This window comes from Pristis pectinata, chromosome 2 (genome assembly GCF_009764475.1).
Source record: "Pristis pectinata isolate sPriPec2 chromosome 2, sPriPec2.1.pri, whole genome shotgun sequence".
NCBI classification, from domain to species: domain Eukaryota; kingdom Metazoa; phylum Chordata; class Chondrichthyes; order Rhinopristiformes; family Pristidae; genus Pristis; species Pristis pectinata.
In genome coordinates, this window is record NC_067406.1 from 145,103,625 (window position 1) to 145,124,200 (window position 20,576).

General features: G+C 46.1%; 1 protein-coding gene across 1 annotated transcript in view; it reads right to left on the reverse strand.

Moving 5' to 3' along the window:
- Positions 1 to 20,576, reverse strand: part of LOC127580818 (diacylglycerol kinase theta-like) — a 200,583-nt gene that overhangs the window by 27,612 nt on the left and 152,395 nt on the right. The window contains 2 exon segments of the mRNA XM_052034735.1: positions 11,605 to 11,705; positions 17,399 to 17,580. Coding sequence (XP_051890695.1) covers positions 11,605 to 11,705; positions 17,399 to 17,580 — 283 coding nt within the window.

Below are 20,576 nucleotides of genomic sequence, written 5' to 3' on the forward strand. Positions count from 1 at the left end.
TACTGGAGTTCTTTGAGGATATAATGAGTGCAGTGGATAGAGGGGAACAGGTGGATGTTGTACACTTGGATTTCCAGAAGGCGTTTGATAAGGTGCCGCATAGAAGATATCCATAACATAAGGATGCATGGAGTTGGAAGTAATATATTAGCATGGACAGAGGATTGGTTAACCAATAGGAGGCAGCGAGTTGGGATAAATGGGTGTTTCTATGGGTGTCAATCAGCGGTGAGCGGGGTGCCGCGGGTCAGTGCTGGGCCCACAACTGTTCACGATGTACCTTAACAATTTGGAAGAGAGAACCGAGTGTAGCGGATTAAGTTTGCTTATGACACTAAACTGAGTGGAAAAACAAATTGTGCAGAGGATGCGGAGAGCCTGCAGAGAGATATAGATAGGTTAAGTGAGTGGGCAAGGGTCTGGCAGATGGAGTACAATGTTGGTAAATGTGAGGTCATGCACTTCGGAAGGAAAAATAGAAGATCAGATTATTATTTAAATGGTGAAAGATTGCAGCATGCTGTTGTGCAGAGGGACTTGGGAGTGCTTGTGCATGAATCGCAAAAGGTTGGTTTGCAGGTACAACAAGTTATTAAGAAGGCAAATAGAACGTTGGCCTTCAATGCTGGAGGGATTGAATTTAAGAGCAGGGAGGTTATGCTGCAACTGTACAGGGTACTGGTGAAGCCACATCTGGAGTACTGCGTACAGTTCTGGTCTCCTTACTTGAGGAAAGATGTACTGGCTTTGGAGGCGGTGCAGGTGCGGCTCACCATCAATTCTAGAGATGAGAGGGTTAGCTTATGAGGAGAGATTGAGTTGCCTGGGACTATACTCGCTGGAATTCAGAAGAATGTGAGGGGATCTTATGGAAACGTAGAAAATTATGAAAGGGATAGATAAAAAAGAGGCAGGAAGGTTGTTTCCACTGATAGGTGAGACTAGAACTAAGGAACATGGCCTCAAGATTGGGGGGAATAGATTTAGGACGGAGATGAGGAGAAACTGCTTTTCCCAGAGTAGTGAATCTGTAGCATTCTCTGCCCAGGGAAGCAGCAGAGGCTGCCTCATTAACTATATTTAAGTCAGTTAGATAGATTTTTGCACAGTAGGGGAGTTAAGGGTTATGGGGAAGAGGCAGGTAGGTGGAGCTGAGTCCACGGCCAGATCAGCCATGATCTTATTGAATGGCGGAGTAGGCTCGATGGGCCAGATGGCCTCCTCCTGCTCCTACTAGTGTTCTTATGTCCTCATCAATTTTAATCAATGCACCATAGAAAGCAACTATCCGGATGCATCATGGCTTGGGACAGCAAATGCTTTGCCTGAGACAGCAAGAAACTACAGAGAGTTGTGGACACAGCTCAGCACGTCATGGAAACCAGCCTCCCCTCCATGGACTCTGTCTAAACTTCTTGCTGCCTCAGTGAAGCAGCTAACATAATCAAAGACCCCACCCACCCCAGACATTCTCTCTTCTCCCCCCTCTGATCAGGCAGAAGATGCAAAAGCCTGAAAGCACGTACCAGCAGGCTCAAGGACAGCTTCTATCCCACTGTCATAACTATTAAGAGAGGACGGGTTACACCTGAACCTGAGGGGGGCCAATATCCTTGCAGGCAGGTTTGCTAGGGTGGTTCGGGAAGGTTTAACTTGTTTGCGAGGGGGATGGGAACCAGAGGAGTAGGTCAGAGGAAGAAGGGGATGGGGAAAAGTCAAATCTGACAGGTAGAGAGGCTATGAAGAAGGAGAAGCAGAGTACAGGCTATAAAAGTAGTAAAGCGGAAGGGCTAAAGTGCATTTACTTAAATGCGAGAAGCATCAGGAATAAGGGAGATGAACTGAGAGCTTGGATAAGTACATGGGACTACGATATTATGGCTATCACAGAGACATGGCTGACACCAGGGCAGGAATGGATATTGAATATTCCTGGTTTTCAGTGTTTTAAAAGGGATGGGGGGGGGGGAGAAGAGGAGGAGGGTTGGCGATACTGGTCAGGAACACTTTTACAGCTGCAGAAAGGGTGGATAATGTAGAAGAATCCTCTCTAGAGTCAGTATGGGTGCAAGTTAGGAACAAGAAAGGAGCAGTTACTCTACTGTGAGTATTCCATAGGCCCCCCAGTAGCAGCAGGGATACTGAGGAGCAGATTGGCAGGCAGATTTTGGAAAGATGCAAAAATAACAGGGTTATTATAGTGGGAGACTTCAACTTCCCAAATATTGATTGGCACCTGCTTCGTGCCAAAGGTTTAGACGGGGCGGAGTTTGTTAAGTGTGTCCTGGACGGATTCCTGTCACAGTACTTTGAAAGGCTGACGAGAGGAAATGTCATATTAGATCCAGTTTTAGGTGATGAACCGGGTCAGGTGACAGATCTATCAGTGGGTGAGCATTTGGGGGACAGTGACCACTGCTCCATAACCTTTAGAATTGTCATGGACGGGGATAGGAGCAAAGAGGACGGGAAGATATTTAATTGGGAAAAGGCGAATTATGAGGCTATAAGGCGAGAGTGTAAATTGGGATGACATTTTTGAAGGGAAATGTATTATAGAGATGTGGTCGATGTTCAGGGATCTCTTGCAGAATGTTAGGGATAAATTTGTCCCGGTGAGGCAGAGAAGGAATGGCAGGGTGAAGGAACCATGGGTAACAAGGGAGGTGGAAAAACTAGTTAGGAAGAAGAAGGCAGCATACATAAGGTGTAAGCAGCAAGGATCAGACAGGGCTCATGAGGAATATAGAGTAGCAAGGAGGGAACTTAAGAAGGGGCTGAGAAGAGTGAGGAGGGGACATGAAAAGTCTTTGGCGAGTAGGGTTAAGGAGAATCCCAAGGCTTTTTACTTGTATGGGAGGAGCAGAAGGATGGCTAGAGTAAAGGTAGGTCCGATTAAAGACAAAGGTGGGAGGCTGTGCCTGGAAGCTGTGGAAGTGGGTGAGGTTCTCAATGAATACTTCTCTTCAGTATTCACCAAGACAGGGGTCTTGATGATGCTGAGGACAGTGTTGGTAAGGGTAATGTTCTAGAGTATGTAGATATCAAGAGAGAGGATGTGTTGGAGCTGTTAGAAAATATGAGGAAAGGTAAGTCCCCGGGGACTGACGGAATTTTCCCCAGGCTGCTTTGTGAGGCGAGGGAGGAGATTGCTGAACCGTTGGCTAGGATCTTTGAGTCCTTCTTGTCCACAGGGATGGTACCGGAGGATTAGAGGGTGGTGAATGTTGTCCCCTTATTCAAAAAAGGTAGTAGGGATAGTCCGGGGAATTACAGACCAGTGAGCCTTAATTTTGTGGTGGGTAAGCTGCTGGAAAGGATCCTAAGAGATAGGATCTATGATCATTTAGAGAAGCATGGACTGATTAGGGACATCCAGCATGGATTTGTGAAGGGAAGATCTTGCCTCACTAGCCTGATAGGGTTCTTTGAGGAGGTGACCAGGAAGATTGATGAGGATAGTGCAGTAGATGTGGTCTACATGGATTTTAGTAAGGTGTTTGACAAGGTTCCGCATGGTAGGCTTCTTCAGAAGGTCAGAGGCCAAGGGATCCAGGGAGGCTAGGCTGTGTGGATTCAGAATTGGCTTGCCTGTAGAAAGCAGAGGGTTGTGGTGGAGGGAGTGCATTCGGATTGGAGGGCTGTGACTAGTGGTGTCCCACAAGGATCGGTTCTGGGACCTCTACTTCTTGTGATATTTATTAATGACTTAGATGAGGGGGTGGAAGGGTGGGTTAGCAAGTTTGCAGATGACACAAAAATCTGTGGTGTTGTGGATAGTGTGGAGGGCTGTTGAAGGTTACAGAGGGCTATTGATAGGATGCAGAGCTGGGCTGACAAGTGGCAGATGGAGTTCAATCCAGAGAAGTGTGAGGTGGTACACTTTGGAAGGACAAACTCCAAGGCTGAATACAAGGTAAATGGCAGGATTCTGGGGAGTGTAGAGGAGCAGAGGGATCTGGGGGTTCATATCCACAGATCACTGAAAGTTGCCACACAGGGTAGTTAAGAAAGCTTATGGGATGTTAGCTTTCATAAGTCGTGGGATCGAGTTTAAGAGCCGCGAAGTAATGATGCAGCTTTACAAAACTCTGGTTTGACCACACTTAGAGCACTGTGTCCAGTTCTGGTCGCCTCATTATAGGAAGGATGTGGAGGCGTTGGAGAGGGTGTAGAGGAGATTTACCAGGATGCTGCCTGGATTAGAGAGTATGGATTATGAGGAGAGACTAAGGGAGCTAGGGCTTTACTCTTTGGAGAGGAGGAGGATGAGGGGAGACATGATGGAGGTATACAAAATATCAAGAGGAATAGATAGAATGGACAGCCAGCGCCTCTTTCTAAGGACACCAATGGTCAATACAAGAGGGCATCGCTTTAAGGTAATGGGGGGCGGGGGAAGCTCAAGGGAGACGTCAGAGGGAGGTTTTTCAGCCAGAGAGTGGTTGGTGCATGGAATGTGCTGCCTGGGGTGGTGGTGGAGGCTGATACGTTGGTCAAGTTCAAGAGATTGTTAGATAAGCATATGGAGGAATTTAAGATATAGAGGGATATGTGGGAGGAAGAGGTTAGATAGTCTTAGGAGTGGTTTGAAGGTCGGCACAACATGATGGGCCAAAGGGCCTGTATTGAGCGGTATTGTTCTATTGTTCTATTGAATGACTCCCCGAGTACAATGAGATGGACTCTTGACCTCACAATCTACCTTGTTATGACCTTGCACCTTAGTGTCTACCTGCACTGCACTTTCTAGAAACATAGAAAAACTACAGCACAATTCAGGCCCTTCAGCCCACAAAGCTGTGCCGAACATGTCCCTACCCTAGAAATTACTAGGCTTACCCATAGCCCTCTATTTTTCTCAGCTCCATGTACCTATCCAACAGTCTCTTAAAAGACCCTATTGTATCTGCCTCCTCCACCGTTGCCGGCAGCCCATTCCACGCACTCACCACTCTCTGAGTAAAAAACTTACCCCTGACATCTCCTCTGTACCTACTCCCCAGCACCTTAAACCTATGTCCTCTTGTGGCCACCATTTAAGCCCTGGGGAAAAGCCTCTGACTATCTACCCGATCAATACCTCTCATCATCTTATACACCTCTATCAGGTCCCCCCTCATCCTCCGTCGCTCCAAGGAGAAAAGGCCGAGTTCCCTCAACCTGCTTTCATAAGGCATGCTCCGCATTCCGGGCAGCATCCTAGTAAATCTCCTCTGCACCCTCTCTATGGCTTCCACATCCTTCCTGTAGTGAGGCGACCAGAACTGAGCACAGTACTCCAAGTGGGGTCTGACCAGGGACCTATATAGCTGCAACAATACTTCCTGGCTCCTAAATTCAATTCCCCGATTGATGAAGGACAATACACCATATGCCTTCTTAACCACAGAGTCAACCTGCGCAGCTGCTTTGAGCGTCCTATGGACTCAGACCCCAAGATCCCTCTGATCCTCCACACTGCCCAGAGTCCTATCATTTAGACTATATTCTGCCATCATATTTGACCTACCAAAATGAATCACTTCACACTTATCCGGGTTGAACTCCATCTGCCACTTCTCAGCCCAACTTTGCATCCTATCTATGTCCCTCTGTAACCTCTGACAGCCCTCCAAACTATCCACAACACCCCCAACCTTTGTGTCATCCGCAAACTTACTAACCCACCCCTCCACTTCCTCATCCAGGTGTTTATAAAAGTCACAAAGAGTAAGGGTCCCAGTACAGATCCCTGAGGTACACCACTGGTCACTGACCTCCACGCAGAATACGACCCGTCAACAACCACTCTTTGCCTTCTGTGGGCCAGCCAGTTCTGGATCCACACTGCAATGTCTCCTTGGATCCCATGTCTCCTCACCTTCTCCATAAGCCTCGCTTGGGGTACCTTATCAAACGCCTTGCTGAAATCCATATACACTACATCTACTGCTCTCCCTTCATTGATGTGTTTAGTCACATCCTCAAAAAATTCAAATCAGGCTCGTAAGACAGGACCTGCCCTTGACAAAGCCATGCTGACTATTCCTAATCATATTTTACCTCTCCCAATGTTCATAAATCCTGCCTCTCAGGATCTTCTCCATCAGCTTACCAACCACTGAGGTAAGACTCACCGGTCTATAATTCCCTGGGCTATCTCTACTCCCCTTCTTGAATAAGGGAACAACATCCACAACCCTCCAATCTTCTAGAACCTCTCCCGTCTCCATCGACGATGCAAAAATCATCGTCAGAGGCTCCGCAATCTCCTCCCTCGCCTCCCACAGCAACCTGGGGTACATCTCATCCGGTCCCGGCGACTTATCTAACAACGCTTTCCTAAAGTTTCAGCACCACCTCTTTCCTAATATCTGCATGCTCAAGCTTTTCAGGCCGCTGCAAGTCCCCACTACAATCCCCCAGATCTTTTTCTGTTGTGAATACTGACGTAAAGTATTCATTAAGTACCTCCGCTATTTCTACCGGATCCACACACACTTTCCCACTGCTGCACTTGATAGGCCCTATCCTTTCGCATCTCATCCTCTTACTCTTCACATACTTGGCCTTCTCATGTCCCCTTCTGGCTCTCCTAATCTCTTCTTAAGTTCCTTCCTTTTAGCCTTGTACTCCTCCAGATCTCTAACGTTATCTAGCTCTCTGTACCTTTTGTATGCTTTTCCTTTTGACTAGATTTACAATAGCTTCCGTACACCACGGTCCCTGTATCCTATCATGACTCCCCTGTCTCATCGGAACATGTCTATGCAGAGCTCCACACAAATATCCCCTGAATATTTGCCACATATCTTCCGTACTTTTCCCAGAGAACATCTGTTCCCAATTTAATCTTCCAATTTCCTGCCTGAGAGCCTCATAATTCCCTTTACTCCAAGTAAACACCCTTCTTGCCTGTTCCTATCCTTCTCCAGTGCTAACGTAAAGGAGATAGAATTATGATCACAATCACCAAAATGTTCACCCACTGAGAGATCTGACACCTGACCAGGTTCGTTTCCCAATATCAAATCAAGCACAGCCTCTCCTCTTGTAGGTCTATCTACATACTGTGTCAAGAACCCTTCCTGAACACACCAAACAAACTCCACCCCATCTAAACCCCTCACTGTCTGGAGATGCCAATCGATGTTTGGGAAATTAAAATCCCCCATCACAACAACTCTGTTATTCTCACATCTTTCTAGGATCTGCTTCCTTATCTGCTCCTCAATAACCCTGTCACTATTGGGCGGTCTATAAAAAACACCCAGCACAGTTATTGACCCCTTCCTGTTCCTAACCTCCACCCACAGAGACTCTGTGGACAATCCCTCCACAACGTCCACCTTTTCCGCAGCCATGACACTATCTCTGATCAACAGTGCCACTCCCCCACCTCTCTTGCCTCCTCCCTGTCCTTCCTGAAACATCTAAAACCCGGCACTTGAATCAACCATTCCAGCCCTGGAGCCATCCAAGTCTCTGTAATGGCCACCACATCATAGCTCCAAGTATCGATCCAAGCTCTAAGCTCATCTGCCTTGTTCACAACACTCCTTGCATTAAAATAGACACATCTCAAGCCTGTCTGAACATGTCCCTTCTCTATCACCTGCCTATGGTACTCACTCCTAGCCTCCTCTATTTGACAGCCAAACATCTCTTCCCCAGTCTCTCCAGTACAGATTCCACCCCCCAACAATTCTAGTTTAAACTTTCCCCAGTAGCCTTAGCAAACCTCCCCGCCAGTATGTTGGTCCCCCTGGGATTCAAGTACAACCTGTCCCCTTTGAACAGGTCATACCTGCCCCAAAAGAGGCCCCAATGATCCACAAAACTGAATCCCTGCTCCTTACTCCAATCCCTCAGCCATGCATTTAACCTCCTCCTCATTCTGTTCCTATACCCACTGTCGCTTAGCACAGGCAGTAATCCGGAAATTACTATCTTTGAGGTCCTGCTTCTCAACTTCCTTCCTAATTCTCTATAGTCTCTTTTCAGGACCTCATTCCTTTCCCTACCTATGTCGTTGGTACCAATATGTACCACGACCTCTGGCTGTTCTCCCTCCCCCTTCAGGATATCTTGGACGCGATCTGAAACATCCCGGACCCTGGCACCCGGGAGGCAAACTACTTTCCGAGTTTCTTTCCTGTGTCCACAGAATCGCTTGTCTGCCCACCTAACTATAGAGTCCCCTATCACTAGTGCCCTCCTCACTCCTTCCCTACCCATCTGAGCCACAGGGCCGGACTCTGTGCCAGAGACACTGCCACTGTTGCTACCCCCAGGTAGGCTGTCTCCCCCAACAGTACTCAAGCAGGAGTACTTATTGTCAAGGGGTACAGCTACATGGGTACTCTCTAGTACCTGACTCTTCCCCTTCCCCCTCCTGACTGTGACCCAATTGCCTGATTCCGATGGTCCCAGCATGACCACCTGCCTATAACTCCTCTCTATCACTTCCTCACTCTCGCTGACCAGACAAAGGTCATCGAGCTGCATCTCCACTTCCCTAACACGGTCCTCAGGAGCTGCAGCTCAACACACCGGGCGCAGATGTAGCCTTCCCGGAGACTCCGGGAACTCCCACATCTGACATCGAGTACAGGAAACTGCACTCATACCCCTTCCTTTACTGACGTAAAGTATTCATTAAGTACCTCCGCCATTTCTTCTGGATCCATACACACTTTCCCACTGCTGCACTTGATAGGCCCAATTCTTTCGCATCTTATCCTCTTGCTCTTCACATACCTGTAGAATGCCTTGGGGTTTTCCTTACTCCTGCTCGCCAAGGCCTTCTCATGCCCCCTTCTGGCTCTCCTAATCTCCTTCTTAAGCTCCTTCCTATTAGCCTTATACTCTTCCAGATCTCTAACATTACCTAGCTCTCTGTACTTTTTGTAAGTTACCTTCTGTAACTGTAACACTTTATCCTGGATTCTGTTATTGCTTTCCCTTGTACTACCTCAATGCACGGTGTAATGAAATGATCTGTACAGATAGCATGCAAAACAAAGGCTTTCACTGTATCTCAGTACATGTGACAATAATAAACCAATTGATGAAAAAGTTTGCAGGTACCACAAAGACTGGTGGCGTTGTGGATAGTGTGGATGATAGTTTGGGCTACAGAGTGATGTTGAAGTACCAGTGAAATGGGCTGAGAAATGGCAGATGGAGTTTCCACCCTCTGTCTCCCCTACCTCTGCCTCTCATAATTCTATAAACTTCTATCAGGTCTCCCTTCAGCCTCTGATATTCCAGAGAAAACAACCCAAGTTTGTCCAACCTCTGCTTATAGGTAATACTCTCACCCTAAGATCTCTCTGTACAGCAATGTCCCCATAGGGTCCTGCCATTTACTGCACACTTTTCTCTTGTATTTGACCTCTCAAAATGCATCACCTCACACCTGTGCAGATTAAACTCCATCTGCCTTTTCTCTTCCCAAATTTCTACTGATCTATACCCTGCTGAATCCTTTTAGACAACCTTCCTCACGATCCACAAATTTTCATATAACTGCAAACTTACTAACCAATGTATCTACCTTTTCATCCAAGTCATTTATAGAGAGGTCCCAGCACCGATCCACTGGTCAGAGACCTCCAGTCAGAATAACACCACTCAACCACAACCCTCTGTCTTCTATAACTAAACCAATTTTCGATCCAATTTATCATCTCAACGTGGATCCCATGAGACTTAATCTTCTGGACCAGTCTACATGAGGGACCTTATGAAATGCATTACTGAAATCCATGTATATAACTACCCTCATCAATCCTCTACCTCCTCAAAAAACTCAGATTTGTGAAACAGGACCTACCCCACACAAAGCCATGCTGACCATCTCTGATGACTCCTGGCGTTTCCAAATATGAGTAAATCCTGTCCCTACCACTGATGTAAGGCTCACCGGCCTACAATGTCCTCAATTGTCCCCATTGCCCTTCTTAAATAGAGGAACAACACTGGCAATTCTCCAGTCCTCTTGAACCTCACCCGTGGCTGGAGAGGATATGAAGATCTGTCAAGGCCCCAGCAATGTCCTCTCTTGCCTCCACCTTACTGCTCTTCATGAGCCCAAACACCGCTGCCTCCTTGAAATCAACATGCTCAAGAATCTCAACATACCCCTCGCTAATCTCACCACCTTCTATCTTCCTTTGGAAAATTTCGTAACCTGCTCCCCCTCTGTCCCTTTTCTCTCTCCTCCCCCACCCACCCCAGCACCCCCCACAGTTTCTTTCTCCTCCCCCACCCACTCCATCTGCCCATCACCCACGCACCCCTCCCACTGGGTCCCCTCCCCCCACTGCTCCCATCTGCCCTCCCCACCTCCCTTATTTGGTTCCAGGTTCCACCTTCCTCTCCCATCAGATCCCACCGTCTGCAGCCCTCTGTCACCTCCACTTCTCACCTTAGAATGGAAGGTCTGTCACCATCCCCACCCTCCCCTCTTCCATCTGCCTATCACCCTCCTCACCTGGATCCACCTATCACCTGCCAGCTCTCACCTCTGTATATTGACCATCTCCCCTCTCTCACAGTCCAGATGAAGAGCCTTGATCCGAAATGTCAACTGTCTGTTTCCCTCCACAGATGCTGCATGACCTGCTGAGTTCCTCCAGCAGTTTGTTTTTTTGTTCCAGATTCCAGCAGTTGCAGTCCCTGTGTCTCTGCCCCGAGCAGAGGAAGATATGGATCATTTGGTAAAAGGGACTGAGCGACAGCAGGTAGAATTTCACAAAGAAACTGGAAACACTCAGCAGGTCAGGAACATCCGCAGGAAGAGAAACCAGTGGTGTTTCAGTTTGGAGATGTTGACAACCACTTGAATTGCCAAGACATAGAAGGCGACGGACCAATTGCTGGTAAATAGGATTAGTTTAGATGGGAGCTTCGTGGCTGCCATGGACATGGTGGGCTGACGGACTTGTTTCTCTACTGTGTGATTCCCTCAGTACAGTCACTCTAACCTGCTGGGGGTGGTGGTAGAGGCTGATACAATAGGAACATTTAAAAGACTCTTAGATAGGCACATGGATGTAAGAGAAATGGAGGGTTATGGGCTGTGTAGGAGGGAAGGATTAGAATGATCATCGAGTAGGTTTATATAGGTCGGCACAACATCGTGGGTGCTATATTGTTCTATAACAAAGCTCTTTCATTATTGACATTGTAGCACTCCTCAGTACTGCTTCAATAACACAGCACTCCCTGAGCAGCACTGGAAACAATGGACTGGATTTAGTGGTCAAGTCTCTGAAGTAGGTTGAACCCTTAATCTTCCCACATAAAAAGTACTTTTTTATAATGCAAAATTACTTATAAATACAAAAGATTCTGAAATTAATAAGAATGTAGCACCTGTAATGTAAGACTCTCTATTTTAGTTATACAAACACATCAGTCCCAAAAACTGCCTGATCTTTCCCTTCAGGTTTTCTTGTGGCTATACAAATGTTGGATTGGTGAAACTGAACTGCCTCAGACATTAAAACCTGCTTCGACACAGATCTTTTTCTGCTTTTTGAGATGTGCCTACTAGTCACCCAATTTCAGCCTAATCCTGCCTGTGGTGAGTCCATAACTTATGAGATAATGAACCTGCTGTTGAACTTGTCTGGGTCTTCTTCCCTTGCTTGATGGAAGTCAAGGCTGAGTTCTGCATCAATTCCAATTCCACAATAGTTGTTCATCTGTACAATCTGCCAACAGTAAAAACATGATGTCATGGTTAAAGACAAGAAGATCCCACCATCTCCAACTCTGCACTTGATCTGGGCAGGCAGGATCTCTGGAGGGAAATGGACAGGTGATGTTTTGAATTGAGATCCTTCAGCTAAACTTAAAGAGTAAAAGGAACATAGTTGCCCTCTACTCTCAGTCCAGATGAAGCATCTTAACCGAATTGTCGACTGTCCATTTCCATCCACAGATGCTGCCTGACCCGCTGAGTTCCTCCAACAGTTTGTTTTTTGCTCCAGGTTCCAGCATCCCCAGTCTCTTGACTCCTGCCCTTAATCTGCTGGATGATGACTTTACTAACCAGTAACAATTCTTCATTGCCGAACCTATCTTAAATTACATAACTGAATCTATTCCATTCTTTTTACATATGTATATTGATTCACGGTCACAATTTTCAAGGTAACTTTGAATTTTACAATTTGCAACATAACATATGCTTGAATGTTGCCCACAAACAAAACTTAAGAACTAAATTAACCTGCCTCCCTGATTTTAACATTATGTCACTAACTGCAGCCCATTGCCACAGGACATTTAATGTCACATCACTAACTGCAGTCAGTTTCCACAGGACGTTTAACGTTATGTCACCAACTGCAGCCCGTTGCCACAGGATGTTTAACGTTATGTCACCAACTGCAGCCCGTTGCCACAGGATAGAGACATAGAACATAGAAAAAACGACAGCACAATTCAGGCCCTTCGGCCCACAAAGCTGTGCCGCACATGTCCCTACCCTAGAAATTACTAGGCTTACCCATAGCCCTCTATTTTACTCAGCTCCATGTACCTATACAACAGTCTCTTAAAAGATCCTATCGTATCCGCCTCCACCACGATCGCCGGCAGCCCATTCCACGCACCCACCACTCTCTGAGTAAAAAACTTACCCCCGACACCTCCTCTATACTTACTCCCCAGCACCTTAAACCTATGTCCTCTTGTGGCCACCATTTCAGCCCTGGGAAAAAGCCTCTGACTATCCACCCGATCAATACCTCTCATCATCTTATATACCTCTATCAGGTCCCCCCTCATCCTCCGTCGCTCCAAGGAGAAAAGGCCGAGTTCCCTCAACCTGCTTTCATAAGGCATGCTCCGCATTCCGGGCAGCATCCTAGTAAATCTCCTCTGCACCCTCTCTATGGCTTCCACATCCTTCCTGTAGTGAGGTGACCAGAACTGAGCACAGTACTCCAAGTGGGGTCTGACCAGGGACCTATATAGCTGCAACAATACTTCCCGGCTCCTAAATTCAATTCCCCGATTGATGAAGGACAATGCACCATGTGCCTTCTTAACCACAAAGTCAATTGGCGCAGTTGCTTTGAGCGTCCTATGGACTTGGACCCCAAGATCCCTCTGATCCTCCACACTGCCAAGAGTCCTACCATTAAGACTATATTCTGCCATCATATTTGACCTACCAAAATGAATCACTTCACACTATCTGGGTTGAACTCCATCTGCCACTTCTCAGCCCAACTTTGCATCCTATCTATGTCCCTCCGCAACCTCTGACAGCCCTCCAAGCTATCCACAACACCCCCAACCTTTGTGTCATCCGCAAACTTACTAACCCACCCCTCCACTTCCTCATCCAGTTCGTTTATAAAAATCACAAATAGTAAGGGTCCCAGTACAGATCCCTGAGGTACACCACTGGTCACCGACCTCCACACAGAATACGACCCTTCAACAACCACTCTTTGCCTTCTGTGGGCCAGCCAGTTCTGGATCCACACTGCAATGTCCCCTTGGATCCCATGCCTCCTTACTTTCTCAATAAGCCTTGTATGGGGTACCTTATCAAACGCTTTGCTGAAATCCATATACACTACATCTACTGCTCTCCCTTCATCGATGTGTTTAGTCACATCCTCAAAAAATTCAATCAGGCTCGTAAGGCAGGACCTAACCTTGACAAAGCCATGCTGACTATTCCTAATCATATTATACTTCTCCAAATGTTCATAAATCCTGCCTCTCAGGATCTTCTCCATCAGTTTACCAACCACTGAGGTGAGACTCACCGGTCTATAATTCCCTGGGCTATCTCTACTCCCCTTCTTGAATAAGGGAACAACATCCACAACCCTCCAATCTTCCGGAACCTCTCCCGTCTCCATCGACGATGCAAAGATCATCATTAGAGGCTCCGCAATCTCTTCCCTCGCCTCCCACAGCAGCCTGTGGTACATCTCATCCAGTCCCAGCGACTTATCCAACTTGATGCTTTCCAAAAGTTTCAGCACCTCCTCTTTCCTAATATCTACATGCTCAAGCTTTTCAGCCTGCTGCAAGTCCCTACTACAATCCCCCAGATCCTTTTCCGTAGTGAATACTGACATAAAGTATTCATTAAGTACCTCCGCCATTTCTTCTGGATCCATACACACATTCCCACTGCTGCACTCGATAGGCCCCATTCTTTCGCATCTTATCCTCTTGCTCTTCGCATACCTGTAGAATGCCTTGGGGTTTTCCTTAATCCTGCCCGCCAAGACCTTCTCATGCCCCCTTCTGGCTCTCCTAATCTCTTTCTTAAACTCCTTCCTATTAGCCTTATACTCTTCCAGATCTCTAACATTACCTAGCTCTCTGTACCTTTTGTAAGCTTTTCTTTTCCTTTTGACTAGATTTATTATAGCCTTTGTACACCACGGTTCCTGTATCCTCTCGTGACTCCCCTGTCTCATTGGAACATGCCTATGCAGAACTCCACACAAATATCCCCTGAATATGTGCCACATTTCTTCAGTACTTTTCCCTGAGAACATTTGTTCCCAATTTAATCTTCCAATTTCCTGCCTGAGAGCCTCAGAATTCTCTTTGTTTAACATTATGTCACTAACTGCAGCCCGTTGCCACATGATGTTTAACGTTATGTCACTAACTGCAGCCCATTGCCACAGGACGTTTAACGTCACGTCACTAATTGCAGTCAGTTTCCGCAGGACATTTAACGTTATGTCACTAACGTTTCCCCAGGACGTTGCACCAGTTGATACGTTACCACCTCTAGAGGCTCGACCGATGCAAGGTCAGAAGTCATTCCCCCACACCAACTGAATGGACAGTGGGAACTTGCCTTCCCACCTGCTCCAGATAGATAACCTCTGACATTTTGTGGCTGTTGCAAATGTGATGGTCATATAGAGAGTTCACAGCTAAAGTTTCAAAACTCACCTTTTGCACTGCATACTCCAAGTAAACTGATTTGTATTCCCATAATCTTTTTCATCTGCAAAGGTAGCAAGATTTGATCTGTGTCTAAACACCAGGGCAGTGCATGTCTTTGTGGGTAAACTTCTTTTCAAAAAGATTATTAACGAAGAGGTGTTGGCAGCCTTGAAGTGGATAAAGGTGGATAAATCCCCAGAGCCTGACCAAGTATTTCCTAGGACATTGTGGGAAGCAAAGGAAGGAATTGTTGGGGCTCTGGCAGAGACTTTTGTATCTTCCTTAGCCACGGGTGAGGTACTGGAAGACTGGAGAACAGCTAATGTTGTGCCTTTAATTGAGAAGGGCTGCAAGGACAAGCCAGTGAGCCTAACATCAGTGGTGGGAAAGTTACTGGAGGGGATTCTGAAGGACAGGATCTACCTGCAGTTGGAAAGGCAAGGACTGATTAGGTTTAGTCAGCATGGGTTTGTGTGTGGGAAATCATGTCTCACAAATTTAACTGTTCATTTGAAGAGGTGAACAAGAAGATTGAAGAGGGCAGGGCAGTATACAATATCTACATGGACTTTAGCAAGGCCTTTGACAAGTTAGATCGCATGGCTGAGCTAGCCAATTGGATACAAAGTTACCTTGGTGGTGGGAGTCAGAGGGTGGTGGATCAGGGTTGTTTTTCAGATTGGAGACCTGTGACCCTTCCTCAAGAGGCTACAGAAATTCGGCACGTCCCCTTTAACACTCACCAACTTTGATCAATGCACCACGGAAAGCATCCTATTTGGATGTATCACAGCTTGGTATGGCAACTGCTCTGCCCGGAACTGCAAGAAATTGCAGAGAGCTGTGGACACAGCCCAGCACATCATGGAAACCAGCCTCCCTTCTACGGACTCTTGTCTATACCTCTCGCTACCTTGCTGAAGCAGCCAGCATAATCAAAGACCCCACCCACCCGGGTCATTGTCTCTTCTCCCCAAGAAGATACAGGAGCCTGAGGGCACATACCACCAGGCTCAAGGACAGCTTCTACCCCACTGTGAAAAGACTATTGAACGGTTCCCTTATACGATGAGATGGACTCTTGACCTCACAATCTACCTTGTTATGACCTTGCACCTTATTGTCTACCTGCAATGCACTTCCCTGTAGCTGTGACATTTTACTCTGTATTCTGTTATTGTTTTTATCCTGTACTACCTGTACTACTCAATACACTGTGTAATGAATTGATCTGTATGAACGGTATGCAAGACTAGTTTTTCACTGTACCTTGGTACAAGTGACAATAATAAACCAACACCAATACCAGTGGTGTGCCACAGGGATTGGTGCTGGGTCCACTGTTGTTTGTCATTTATAGTAACAATTTGGATGAGAATGTAGGTGGCGTGGTTGGAAAGTTTGTGGGTGACACCAAAATTGGTGGTGTAGTGGACAGTGAAGAAGGGTGTCTAAGGTTACAACAGGATCCAGATCAACTGGGAAAGTGGGCTAAGGAACGGCAGATGAAACTTAACTTGGACAGTGCAAAGTGATGCATTTTGGGAAGTTAAACCAGGGCAGGAATTACACAGTGAGTGGCAGGGTCCTGGGGAGTGTTGTAGAACAGATAGGTCTAGGGGTACAGGTGCATAGTTCCTTTAAAGTGGTGACACAGGTAGAGAGGTTGGTGACGAAGGCAAATGGCATGTTTGATTTCATCAGTCAAGGTACGGAATACAAGAGTTGGGACATCATGTTACAGCTGTACAAAAATTGGTTAGGCCGCACTTGGAGTAATTATATGTAATTATACACAGTAATAATAATCACATGTTGACATTTCCTCCCCCTCCACAGATGCTGCCTGACCCACTGAGTTCATCCGGCAGTTGTTTTTTTGCTCCAGATTCCAGCATCTGCAGTCTCTTGTGTCTCCAGAAATCAATGCTGGTTTCCTTTTTATTATTTTACTTTTATTCAAATGACTATTAATTTTGTCACTGATTATCATTTGCAATTTCCCCACCACCAAGGTTAAAATGACTGGTCTGTAAATTTACCTTTTGCGTTGTAGCTCACGGTTATGTATGTAAAGATTCTATCAGCTGTCTCCCTTATTCACACTGAGTCATATCCTCAAAAAAACTCTTCAATGTATTAAAAACAACTTCTCTTTCATAATGCAATGTTGGCTCTGCTTAATTATATAATGACTTTCTATGTGCTTTATTACCACATCTATAATCACTGACAAATAACTGTCAATCACTCTGATGTACAGGGATAACACTGCATTCTACCCATGTGACTTGTGAAGGGTTGTAGGTAATGTAATCAATGCAAAATCTACACAGCAGATAAAAAGGAGTTAAATAGAACCTGTCTCACTCTCTGTGACCATCTCTAAGGTTCAATAATTACTAATATACTCTCATGTTGACTCTCACAGGAGCTCCTATTCAAATGATTTTTTCCTTACAAATACCTTTGGTGGTTCCAGTTCCGGGGCACCATCTTCTGTGCCATCAGTAAGTTCTTGGCCATCGAGAAGGATTGTCCAACGATCCATGAGAACCTCTTTTGCCTCATCAACTGCCAGCAGAATGGAGAAGGGATCCTCACTGGTGTAACCAGGTCCCCAGCGCAACACTCTTGCCAGGTCATTGCCTTTTGAAAGGAAGGTAGGGAAACAGCAGTGTAGAAACAGCTCTTTAAATCTTAATGACTCATTTCACCTGCGGTTTGCATCAACATCAATGGTAACATAATGAAGCACACAAACAGCCTGAAAATTCATCCAAGTTTTCTAACCTGTTATGTCATCAAAAAATTCCATAAAATTGGTTAAACACAATTTGTCCTCAACAATTCCATGCTGCCCTCTCTCTCCCATGGCCTTTTGTGCCATTGCGTTTCAAGTGCTCATCAAAATACTTCATAAACTTTGTGAGAACACCTGTCTCAGGCAATACATTCCAGATTCCAATCACTCTGGATGAAAAAATTCTTCCCATATCTGACCAGCACCATTTGCTCAGTTGTGTCTGATTAAATGTCTCTTAAATGTGGTGACTGTATCTGATTTTTCCAGATACAAACCACACTCTGTGTAAAAACAAACTTTCCCCTCAATTCTCTCCATTCCCATTTAAGAGGCATTTAGACAGCACATGAACAGGCAGGGAATGGAGGGATATGGACTGTGTGCAGCAGGTGGGATTAGTTGGATTGGCATCATGGTCAGTACAGACATTGTGGGCTGAAGCACCTATTTCTATTACCATGCTTCCAAACCCCATCAATTAGTTTGAACCCTCCCGACTATGTGAGCAAACCTCCGTGCAAGGATATTGGCCCCCTCTACTTTAGGTGCAATCTGTCCTTCTTATAGAAGGTCCCACTTACCCGAGATGTGATTCCAATGATCCAAGTACCTATAGCCTTCATTCCTGCACCAGCTCTGCAGCCACACTCTCTAGCACATGGTGCAGGGAGTAATCCTGAGATTACAACTCTAAATATCCTGCTTTTTAACCATCTAACTCCCTAAACCCCATTCTTCTTTCTACCTATGTTGTTGGTACCAATATGGACCACAATCTCTGGCTGCTTACCCTACCTCCCCTCTCTTTCAGATTGTCCTGTGCCCACTCAGAGGCATCCTTGATCCTGGAACCAGGGCGGCAAAACACACTCCTGCGCTCTGTATATTACAACCTCTGCTGTTCTCCCTCACACCTTAGAATGCTATGTACCCGATCCGAGACACAGTTCAAAAATGGATCTCCCTGTTCTCACATTCTATGAGGGCAGAAGATTCAACGTTTCCATCAGTTGACAAATTCCCACATGGTAGGCTTGTCCAGAAGGTTAGAGGATCCAAGGTAAGCTGACTAACTTGATGCAAAATTGGTTTGGTAAGAGAAGGCAGAGACACAGTGGGCCTGCTTCTGTGCTGTACAACTCTATGACTTTATGACATAATTTGAAAACTAGAACATAGAACACAGAACATTACAGCACAGTGCAGGACCTTCGGCCCACGATGTTGTGTCGACCTTTTAACCTACTCTAAGACCACTCTAACCATTCCCTCCCACATACCCCTCCATTTTTCTATCATCCATGTGCTAATCTAAGAGTTTCTTAAATGTCCCTAATGTATTTGGCTCTACCAGCACCCCTGACAGCACGTTCCACGCACCCACCACTCTCTGTGTAAAAAAAACCTCTGATATCCCCCCTGTACTTTCCTCCAATAATCTTAAAATCATGCCCCCTCGTGTTAGCCATTTCCGCCCTGGGAAAAAGTCTCCGGCTGTCCACTTGATCTATGCCTCTTTATCATCTTGTAGACCTCTTATCGGGTCACGTCTCATCCTCCTTTGCTCCAAAGAGGAAAGCCCTAACTCACTCAATCTATCCTCATAAGACATGGTCTCCAATCCAGGCAGCACCCTGGTAAATCTCCTCTGCACCCCTTCTAAAGATTGCACATTCTTCCCATAATGAGGTGACCAGAACTGAACACAATATTCCAAGTGTGGTCCAACCAGGGTCTTATAGAGCTGCAAAATTACCTCACGGCTCTTGAACTCAGTACCCCGACTAATGAAGGCTAACACGCCATATGCCTTCATAACAACCCTATCAACTTGCACAGCAACTTTGAAGGATCTATGGACCTGGACCCCAAGATCCCTCTGCTCCTCCACACTACTAAGAATCCTGCCATTAACCTTGTATTCTGCCTTCAAATTCGACCTTCCAAAGTGAATCACTTCACACTTTTCCAGGTTGAACTCCACCTGCCACTTCTCAGCCCAGCTTTGCATCCTATCAATGTCCCGTTGTAACCCTTGACAACCTTCTGCACTATCCACAACACCACCAACCTTTGTGTCATCTACAAACTTACTAACCCACCCTTCCACTTGCTCATCCAAATCATTTATAAAAATCGCAACGAGCAGGGGTCCCAGAACAGATCCCTGTGGAACACCACTAGTTACCGACCTCTAGGCAGAATACGCTCCATCTACCACCACCCTCTGCCTTCTACAGGTGAGCCAATTCAAAATCCATACAGACAAATTTCCCTTGATCGCATGCCTCCTGACTTTCTGACTCATGCTTGTGAGGCATGACCTGCTCCTCACAAAGCCATGCTGACTGTCCCTAATCAGACTATGCTTCTCTAAATGCTCATAAATCCTGTCCCTAAGAATCTTTTGCAATAATTTGCCCACCGCTGAAGTAAGACTCACTGGCCTTTAATTCCCAGGGTTATCCCTGCTCCCTTTCCTGAACAAAGAAATAACATTTGCCACCTTCCAATCATCTGGCATTATTCCTGTGACCAGTGGGGACGCAAAGATCATTGCTAAGGGCTCAGAAATCTCTCCCTTCTCTTCCCATATTATCCTGGCATATATCCCATCTGGTCCTGGGGACTTGTCTATCCCAATGTTTTTCAAAAGTTCCAGCACATCCTCCTTCTTAACATCGACACGTTCTAGCTTATCAGCCTGTTTTACAATATTCTCACAAATGTCAAGGTCTCTCTCTCTGGTGACTACTGAAGCAAAGTATTCATTAAGGACCTCCCCTACCTCTTCTGACTCCAGACACACGTTTCCTCTTTTATCTCTGCTCGGCCATAC